The following is a 10,123-nucleotide window of genomic DNA, read 5'->3' on the forward strand; positions in this document are numbered from 1 at the left end:
TCTTTCCGGAAGAACCAGTCTGCGACACAGAACGAGAGCGATGAATTTCCTGGGTTGGCATCTCTATCACCTGGCTAGAAAAAATGTGACAGGCAGTTCAGTCTAATCGTCTTAGTACAATGTGGCTCATGGGATTCATTCCTCTATACCAAGAGAGTTTATTTGAAAGTTAAAGAATAACAAAATAACAGATACACATGGACGCCCGACAAAGAAATTCACAAGATCTGGTGGTAGCATTCCTCAAACTTTGTCAATATAGCTGTCAAATATGCTAGCAAGGGCCTTTGCACTCTTTTTCGGCAATCGCTTCTGATCGTTCTCGTAGTCAACATAAGTTACCCCAAAACGAGTCTCGTATCCCTCGGCCCACTCGAAATTGCTGCAAAGGAATTCAAGTTAGTATGTGTTAATTTTGATATAAGACCAATTGAAAGATACATACTCCATAAGGCTCCACGCCATGTATGCACGGACATTGACTCCATCCAGAGTGTATGCATCCGCCATAGCACCTACATAATCACGGAAGTACTGCACCCGAAACTCATCATCAAGGAGCTCCTGAAGAGGCATATCATTCTCGCCGAGCACACTGGTTCCATTTTCCGTTACATAGATCTTGGGGTACCCATAGCGCTGACTGAGCCAAACAAGCAGTTTTCGGAAGCCCAGAGGAGAGGGTCTCAGCCAAGGGGACTGTGTGATCGGACCAACACTTTGGCCATCTTTATCTTCAAGAAGTAGTTCCAGATTTCCTGCGATGTCCTCCGGGTCAGGCTCTCCCGTTTTCGCACGAATAAAGTTGGCGCAGTAGTGATTCATTCCGTAGAAGTCATTGCTGCCTTGAACAAGAGCAATGTCTTCAGGATCCCAAGCTGGCAATCTGTCTCCCAATTGCTTGATCATGCTGTCGGGATATTTTCCGTGGTAAATTGGATCTGCAAACCAAGAGATAGCAAACTCAATCTTGCGATCGCACGCTTCGATATCGGCCGGGTTCTCTGAATCCCAAGGCTCAGCCCAGTCACCTTGGAGTTTTAACCAATGTTAGCTATGATCAAGAGGACTGGAAGATGAAGGTTATTCACCATTCAGTGTAATTCCGATTTCACCTCCATCTCGAGATTTGAATTCATCGCGGTAGATTTTGACGGCAGCACCATGGGCTATCAGGATGTTATGGCCTACAATCCAGGGCTCTGTTGTCCCATCGCCAACTTCGCTTTTCGTGCGATCACTTGTACGACCGGGCGCAAACATTCCAGTATTATATCCGAAGATACATGAGCACCAAGGCTCGTTGAATGTTATCCAATGCTTGACCTTAGAGCCGAATGCCTCATATAGGACTCTGGCGTAGTTTGAAAAGTCGGCGACAAACTCTTCCTTGTTCAGAAATCCACCATAGCGCTTGTTCAATTCATCTGGTAAGTCCCAGTGGAACAAAGTAACCATCGGAGTAATTCCGGCATCTAGAAGATCATTGACAAACTTTTGGTAGTGTTGTATACCCTTTTTATTCACCGGGTCATTGCGTCCACCAAGGGGAATAATTCGAGACCTGCGATCGTTAGAAATCCCCACATAATACTTGAAACGCCGTGACATACCATGAGATTGAGAATCTGTATGCTTGAGATCCGCAGGCCTTCAGCAATTCAATGTCCTCATCTGTTCGATTATAGGAGTCGCATGCCACATCGCCCGATCCCCCACCAGCAATCTTGCCAGGAGTCTTGCAAAATTTGTCCCAAATGGAAGGTCCACGACCATCTGCCTCTACAGCACCTTCAATCTGGTAAGCGGCCGTCGCAAATCCCCACAAAAAGTCAGACGGCAAACTAGATTGAGTGATCGACCCCATAGTAGCGAACGAATTGAAAAAGATAAAAAGTTCGTACAGCAACCACAGTCAATTTTCCACCTTCACCTCGCGAAGCAAGCTGTCTTTATCAATGCTTCCATCAACAAAAAAGCAAAAGCACTTTCGATCAAACAGGAGGCAAAAAGAAACAAACCACGAAACACAGCTTCCTTATCGTGATAGGAACTATCTCCGCGACCCGGAGCATATCCCGCTCCCAGAGCGTGGGGGGCTCCATCCCACGATCGTGCGTCAGATTGGCTCTGGGGATGCACGGTTGCCCGGCCCGTTCACCGCAAGTAAAACTCTACAAATCTCATCGTGTGCTTTGGAATCATTCCTTCCCTCGCCAAGTCCAATTGCGGACGACAAGGCGTGCCAGATTTGTTTGAAGAGTCCTCGTCAGTAATACCTTGCTGGAGATTGATGATCGCTGCATTGCGACCGGGATCTTTGGGCGTCGTCGTATTGCCACCGAGAACCCGTTGACTCGGCCCTCGTTGATGCGCCTGGTCCTCGTCTTTTGCCATACGGGTGAGCCAGATGCGGCTCGCTTCTCGGCAAATCTCCGAGTGTCATTGATGGTCTAGAATCATATGATGACCTTTCATAAATAATTTCAACTCTCTTGTTACAGCTGGTTTTTATAGAACAAATGTGATCCAGTCGTGCTTATACGTTGGTTTATTTATTTCCAACGCACGTATGATGAGATTAATGAATGGCCTATAATTCCAACTAAAAATTGGAAATCAAAAATCAAAAATCAAAGAGGGGTCAAAACACCATTGAAACGTACTATCATCGTGGGAAGTGCTAGCTAATGAGTGTGGTTATAGATAGTTGGCAACTAGTGAACACGTATATGGAATTTCTGACATGAACTGCAGCGACAACACAACATCCTTCATGGAGTAGCAACAAACAGGGCGTGACATGAATACCGAGCCTTGTTAGTGTCAAATAAGCTGGGTCAAACGAGCTCGTTGTCGCATCAATAGTTGAAAGGCGACTAATAGCATAGTTGACCGGGATGGACAATTCTGATGCCCACCTCATGAAAATGACTAATATCGCTAGGTGGCAAGTCCGCTTGAACTAGTCTGAGAGTAAAGCCTTGTCTATATTTAATGATACGTGATTAGTTATGTGATCTTTTTGATAGGATGATCGAGGTGCCTTACCCGTTGTTGATTGATGCGAAGTGCTCGGCATTTTCAACACCCATTCTGGGAAATGCGATGAAACCTCGGCGTGTAGGTACCTCAAAATCATTTCCAAGGGCCAGGGGCTCATTAACGTTCGGCCATGCGCCCCTCTGGTTGGCCAGCCGGATTGAAACGAATGGAGTGGCTACTACCTCGGAGCTAGCGTAATTTCCCAAGTTAAAATTTAAAGGGCTCGCTCATTCATCAAGTGAGCATTCTCACTGGTGAAGATATCTTACCTGTCAGCAGACCATTCAACAAGTAATTGTTTTGTCAAATCAACGCATTCGTTCTCTTTGGGTGACGTAATGTGCATGCCTAATAGATGTTAGCCAAAGCATATCCGTGGAGTACTTTGATACTTACAAGTAGAGACAGAGGTGAATGCCAGCAGAAATGCAGCGAGCGAGAGACGCATTTTGTCTACAGTTTGTGAAAAGTCGAACTTTCTGTGGTTCAACGATATACCTTGCAGTGATGAATGTTTAATTGGGAGAACTGGAGGTGAACTTGAATGGGCCGGTGATGAGCCTTTATATACAACAGAATATTTGATGGTATTTCGTAGTAATAGTAAAAGGATGAACTATTAGTACTAGTGGTAGTAATATCCATACTAGTAGTCTTCCGGAGTTATCTTCCTTCCCTTGTAGTATATCTCCGCGGCCCAAACCGATTCGACAGGCATCAATCGATTATGTGTTTCGCCAGGTTTCTCCGGAGTGTGTAGACTTGACCCATCAGTTCCATTCATTGATCCTGGGGAACCTTTCATCGAATATTACCCCATGTGCTGGTAATCTCTTCTAGTCAGATATTCAGAGCCATCGCCATGGGATATGAGTGCAAGTAGGCGAGAAACCGCCATAGAGACCTACCTAGTAAGATAGCACCAGACGTCGGTACTGTGTATGTACATGATAGATCTTACCTCACGATACATCATGCCCCACATGGGTTGCATGTTAATCTTCGACTCTTGGAACATGGTAGACAGAATGATGAATATAAGTATACACATTTCTATCGCATGGCTTCCCTGTCCCTTTACGTGATACTTCAGAGTTGGCATTACAGCCGGGTCGGAGGTATTTTACCCTATAAACACTTCTTATGGCTTCCATCGAGTGCCCTTGGAAGTGATACACATGATAGATCACAATTTCCAACTAACAACGATAATCCAGTCTATGAAGCGGCCATAGCTCTAGTCCGACCACTAATTTTGGTTATTTTCGATTGGGCAGGTCTCTTTTGTATTCATAAATAAAAGAATTTGAGCCTCAGAAACGAGTTCATCTTTCAAAAGGAAATCTTGGGATTTTTATTCCCTCCTTTTAGCCTAAGGCATGTATAGTCGTCTATTTTCTGTGAAGCCGTGGTCTGATGAGACGGAATTCATGAATCAGAGAGATTGTTCACGTCTTGGAGACATTTTCAGAGGCCTGACTTCATGTCCCTCAAATCCTGCACGTCTGACATTTTAGGGGCTAGGGTCATACTACTAATAAGTTGTCAAAGTAGGCGTTAGTTAAGACATAGAACGTGATATTTCAAGCCTGGGCAGAATCAATATGCGAGATGCCCCGCATGCAACCTTGCGATATTGTATAGTACTAGACATCATTTCTTGGGTTGAAAAACATCTACTAGGAGGCATTGTCGAGCCATCGGGGGAGATGTATTCATTGAAAGAGACTCATCATGATGGCTGCTTGCGGCTTTGCCTGTGTTTTACTAAAACACTGCTTCCTAAGAAATAGATAGATACTACTAGTATGCCTAAGAAAAACCATATCTCTGACGGATATTCTACATAATGAGATTTGGTCACCAGGAGGCCTGGAGAAATAATCATGATGGCACATCCGAGTCTAATACCCCACAGAAAGGGATTGAATAGCATGTATTCATGATCGCTGTACGGTCCTTTCGTGGAACATTCCAATTTCATTCTTAATACTAATTCATGTTAAGGAGCGGGAATCATATGAATATCATGAAATAAATAAAAGGGCGTAATTTTTGGCCTTTCGACCTCAGGTTGTGTCAAAATGGTGCCAGTGTCCGAATTCTCAAACGCCCATTTCATGATATTCATATTCACACGCTCACCAAAAGAATCCTTCAATATCTCCTAGCTAAGCGATACTACAAAGCATGAGATAGGACAGTTCACCTAGCAAGATGAAGAGATTCTGAACTGTCCAGATTGCGCCAGAGCACCGGGGTTGTTGAGTGAAACGGCCCAGATTTCAAATCCCTTACTATCATAGTAGTCATGTCAGTAGGCCTATCAATTTAACCATGCATATCTTAGAGCTCACCCATCGTTCAGGTCTGTGAGGCCATTGGCCACATCGCGAGACACGCCAGGGAAAGAATGTTCCCCCTTGGAAGTATCAACAACGACCTCTCTGTGTCTGGCAGGAGGCCAGGGCCTGTTGACAGGAGGACTTGCCCCGTTATAGTTGGTGAGTCTGAAGGTGATCTCCGACGGGTCGGTGCTTCAGCCTTGTTAGCAGATACACTTTTTGACCTTTGAATGCAATAAAGGGAATCATGATACTTGACAGAGTCCCAGGTGATTTGAAGCCCTTGGCTCAGATCAACGCATTCATCCGTCATAGGGGATGTAATTTGTAAGCCTGGTAAAGTTTAGTCGATGCTTCCATCTATTCTATATTTCCCTGGCAATGCATACCTGTGGTGCCGGCTGCCATTATGGCCAGAACAAATGATGTGAAAGCAAACTTCATTGTTATTATTTTCGGTGTTTTTTGTTTGCTTTGAGGATCACTAGAAATCTTATTGTGTTCTTGACGAATTCGAGTCGGCGGATGCTCAATTTATAGGCCGTTGAAAAAGTAGGACAACCTTCTGCTTTCATTTGAATTATGGAATTCAGCTAATCCTGACTTTGCGAAGTTAATCTAATCTGTTGTACCATTCAGCCTTGGGAGATTACGCTCTCGTGTTGTGACTCGCTTTTTACCTTGCATTGCATTCGGAGAGTATCGCGTCATGACATTGCAATGCGACATAAAGGCCATGGTATCAGAGATGAAAGGCATCATGCAGATTTGAAGCACCCTCTTATTGGCCAATAATTCGGACTGAAGCCAGGATTAGCCTCGTACAGCTTGTCAACACTCTTGGGATGTATTGGCGTGCCAGGTGGGGAAGTGGATTCGGCTACCATATCCCATCCTACATGTTCTTTACATATCATGGACAAAATCATTTATTGTATTGTATACTCAAGTTTATTATATACAGGTTACAAAACAGCCATAGTCGTTTGTACGTGAAGAAAATTCGCATCTTTCTTTCGTAGAAAGCATCTGTCTCTGGTTTATTAATGAGTTACCCTCGGAGTTTCAGACATAGATTGATTGAGCCTGGAGTTTGTTACTTGAAAGTCGAGGCCAAACTGCAAGAAATGCAGTCTTGTTGATCATCTGTGTAAGCTGATCTGAGACTGTGACACGCTATTGGCTTTCTGAATGTCTGTGGTAGCCGATCCGCGTAGATCCAATACGAGGATTATCCTGGCAACGGCGAAGCCGGCCATAAGGATGCATAGGATTCTATTATCAAAACTTGGCGAAGATCAGGTGTTTCTAGTTAGATGTAAAAAGGTTTGATGGCAAATTCACCGGAAGACTCTAATATTATATCATCCCGGGTGTTTACAAATTAGATTGACTTCCGTGGAAGATGTGTTCAGAATGAAAGAATTGAAAGGCCAAAAACTGCTTTCGTGGCCTAACCAAGTATCTTCACGTTGAACATGGGTTTAATAATATGAGCAAGTCGAATATTCAGTTGACTCGTACAATTGCGCTCGTGGCCATTACTACTCCTAGGCAAGGATGCATGCGTGGTGTGTATGACAGTCAATATTCATTGGTCGATCGTAAACTCTAATTCCACATTCACACTGGCACTAGTATGCAGGCTATAGGAACTATATATATGCTATTAATAGAACGTTGTTCTCTTCTCGAACCGTCAAACTAAAGATGAAGAGTGCCTGGTTGTGTATGCCTAATCTAATTATAAAAAGCAACAACAGCGAGGATTGTACAGCATTCAAGGTCAATGGGATATGCCTTGACAAGAAATGATTTTGATTAATTTTGCTATTCATGAATCACGACTCACTTCGCTGCCGAAGAGCAAAGTTTTCAAATCCCAGATGACTTGGTATTCAAAGGGTGATTAAATAAGTCATGAACGCCGGTAGGAACTGGGAACCTTCAAAGAGAGAGTATTAGGATCTCGTTGGATTTCTACCCACTGTAGCTACCCATCACGTCAATCATGACCAGAGTATCCGCTGTCATCAATCTTGATACTAGCTTAGTAGAGATCAATGCATCAGTCTATCTTTCCTATTTCCATCTCCGGCGTGGGGATGGATCTACACAACATCCTTGCGTCTTGGAAGTGTAAACGTTGCTTTGTGGAACTCGGAATTCCAGAGCGATAATCCTATGCTCCCGCTCGTTTCCACGATTCATCATGAGACGAAGTTTCTCATTATTGTTTCAAAATTATCTTAATAATCGAAAAAATGAATCTTCTTTTCTGAGATTGCAAGAGTCGGCACACTCAAGCCTTTTCACGCTATTCTCTATATGAATTGTTTTCCAAGGTCGATATGATACTAGAAGGTATTAGTTCGTGTATACGATGACGAAGGGCCGGGGCACCTCATTGTTTCTTTATCTCGATATCCAGTGCGATTGGGCCTTAGAGTAGGATTCCGACATTCGATGGGAATATTCTTTGTTGTGTTATTCGCATCAATTGTATTAGGACCGATGTTCTGAAAAGAAACTCATGCCGCTATCAATTGACCGAGTAGTTTCACTTCGGCCATATAGTGCTTATCTGATGCCCGAATCCGAGATTATTTCGGTGCTATAGCTTCTCCATGAGCGTCTGGGGTATCTAGAAATGGATCAAAGAAAGATCTCTCGGTCGGAACCTTGGAATCGGTCTGGGTGGCCTTAATCGGCCTATCGGCGATAGTTTCCAATTCGAACTTTGGAAATGTCGGCCCCGAGATCTTGACTCAATCTCGCTATGTAAGCCGAACGTGGTGATATATCAAGCCCCGCTATCGCTACTATCGCATCATGATGTTCCAAACTTGAAGTTAGTGTCAACACATATTCCCATTTTCAAAATGGCGTCCCTTCCACCTGCTTCGTGCTGTTACAAGGGAGTTAAGCATGAAGGCGCTGCCAAGGGTAGTATCTCGCAAATCGGGGACGTTGAAGTGTACACCGTGTATCCCGATGACAAGTCGACCAAGAAAGCAATTTTAATGTAAGTGTGGCGTACCTGTTTGGAATATATCCAATTTCTCACATTTTGTGTCAAAAATAGCTTAACAGACATTATTGGACACAAGTTCATAAATGTTCAGCTAATTGCTGATCAGTTCGCCGCGAACGGGTATTGTGAGTTTGATGGGCTAATACATCAAAATTTGATGCTCAAAATGTGTAACTAAACTGTTCAGTTGTCGTTATTCCCGATCTATTTGCAGGGGATCCGGTGCCATTGAACAAACCCGGTGGTTTTGATATGCAAAAATGGCGCCACGGAGAATATCACCCTAAGGGAATTGCGCACTTGCCCCCCAACGTCGATCCTATTGTCGATGCCTGTATAAAGGAAATGAGAGAGACTCATGGCTGCGAAGTAAGTGACGAATTCAACGTTGCAGATGTTTCCGGACTGACATTTTCAGAAAATCGGCTCTGTCGGATATTGTTTTGGTGCCAAGTATGTGGCGCGATATCTACGACCAGATTTGCAACAGATTGATGTGGGCTTTTTCGCCCACCCAAGTCATGTTTCCGAGGACGAATTGCGCAGTATCAAGGCTCCGTTGGGTATTGCCGCCGCTGAGACGGACGCGATTTTTCCACCCGAAAAGCGACACGACAGCGAGGTCATTCTGAAAGAGTCAGGATTACCTTATCAAATTAATCTGTATAGCGGTGTGTCTCATGGGTAAGTGAATAATCTACAGTTTTAACGTTTCTTCCTTGCACAAATTGAGCAAATTGCTAACAAATGGATGCAGATTTGCGGTTCGCGGGGATCCGAACAATCGAATCGTGCAATATGCCAAGGAGACCGCATTCCTCCAAGCCATCCAGTGGTTCAATGAGTACCTCACGGTCTAATTTCCCGCTTTAAAAAACTTTGGAGCAGAATTCAGTTGGGTATCCCAGTAGTCTTTCAACCATTGATCGCTCTCCAGGGCTGTTATGAGGCTGCATTCAAACCCGAGACTGAAAATGGACGGTATTGGTTGGGCGTGTCATGCACTAGTATTAGCCTAGAGGATGTAACAGTGCTTCATCATGGTGGATTTGCTAGAGCAGAACGCCTAGCTGTCCCGCACTTCGAGAGAGGTGGAAATCTATAGTGATAGAACTTTTGGATTGTTATCTATACGACTTTTGTTCAATCAGGCCTGCGGAGTAGGTTAAAATACAATACCTGGTAACTTTGAACCTGTTGGGATTGCACAAATTGTAGTGAAGCTTCGAGACTGGGGCGAGCATCATAGGTAATACATTCAAAGCTGAGCTTTAAGATTAACGTTGTGGCACTGACTGTCGCACTCAGAGGTTAATGAACAGTATGCTCAACCTGTGCCAGATTTCACGACGCCTGGGTTTTTGCTTCAAGCTGGCAAGGTGGTGGGTAGTACTTTGGATATTCAATTCGTTCTTCAAATTCAATCATCAACTTGGGCACCTCATTCAAAGCCTTCAAGTTTCCTCCGAGTCTTTCACGGGAGACTGCATACACGTGTACTTCATGTTATGTTTTTATTGGATGGCAGAACTTGCTATAGCGTCCAAATCTCATTCACATCCATGGATGTTCTAGCCCAGATTCATAAAATTTATCTTCAATTTGCCGACATCTGGACCTCATTGGCTCTGGAATAGGAGCTATCATCCATTTGGAACATATATATACACTCCAGGGCTGCCCAGGTGGCAATTATCCA

At 44.0% G+C, this 10,123-nt stretch overlaps 5 protein-coding genes across 5 annotated transcripts; 1 reads left to right on the forward strand and 4 right to left on the reverse strand.

Moving 5' to 3' along the window:
- Positions 1–243: 243 nt before the first annotated feature.
- Positions 244–1,867, reverse strand: N7478_009449 (Beta-glucosidase 1B; the record flags this gene model as incomplete). The annotated part of the gene is made up of 4 exons (XM_056925663.1): positions 244–382; positions 446–1,031; positions 1,092–1,564; positions 1,614–1,867. The coding sequence occupies 4 exons, from the start codon at positions 1,865–1,867 to the stop codon at positions 244–246; spliced, it is 1,452 nt and encodes a 483-aa protein (XP_056775033.1).
- Positions 1,868–2,157: 290 nt separating this feature from the next.
- N7478_009450 (uncharacterized protein) lies at positions 2,158–2,397 on the reverse strand (the record flags this gene model as incomplete). Its single annotated transcript, XM_056925664.1, has 1 exon — positions 2,158–2,397. One exon carries the CDS (start codon positions 2,395–2,397, stop codon positions 2,158–2,160), a length of 240 nt encoding a protein of 79 aa, XP_056775034.1.
- A 650-nt stretch (positions 2,398–3,047) lies between these two features.
- N7478_009451 (uncharacterized protein) lies at positions 3,048–3,493 on the reverse strand (the record flags this gene model as incomplete). The annotated part of the gene is made up of 3 exons (XM_056925665.1): positions 3,048–3,234; positions 3,315–3,393; positions 3,442–3,493. The coding sequence occupies 3 exons, from the start codon at positions 3,491–3,493 to the stop codon at positions 3,048–3,050; spliced, it is 318 nt and encodes a 105-aa protein (XP_056775035.1).
- A 1,761-nt stretch (positions 3,494–5,254) lies between these two features.
- On the reverse strand, positions 5,255–5,834 carry N7478_009452 (GPI anchored serine-threonine rich family protein; the record flags this gene model as incomplete). Its single annotated transcript, XM_056925666.1, has 4 exons — positions 5,255–5,342; positions 5,403–5,582; positions 5,645–5,723; positions 5,780–5,834. The coding sequence occupies 4 exons, from the start codon at positions 5,832–5,834 to the stop codon at positions 5,255–5,257; spliced, it is 402 nt and encodes a 133-aa protein (XP_056775036.1).
- Positions 5,835–8,272: 2,438 nt separating this feature from the next.
- Positions 8,273–9,284, forward strand: N7478_009453 (uncharacterized protein; the record flags this gene model as incomplete). Its single annotated transcript, XM_056925667.1, has 5 exons — positions 8,273–8,415; positions 8,476–8,549; positions 8,612–8,793; positions 8,843–9,108; positions 9,182–9,284. The coding sequence occupies 5 exons, from the start codon at positions 8,273–8,275 to the stop codon at positions 9,282–9,284; spliced, it is 768 nt and encodes a 255-aa protein (XP_056775037.1).
- Positions 9,285–10,123: the final 839 nt, after the last annotated feature.

The sequence above is a fragment of the Penicillium angulare genome, assembly GCF_028827245.1.
Source record: "Penicillium angulare strain IBT 27051 chromosome Unknown utg000007l_segment0_segment0, whole genome shotgun sequence".
NCBI lineage: Eukaryota > Fungi > Ascomycota > Eurotiomycetes > Eurotiales > Aspergillaceae > Penicillium > Penicillium angulare.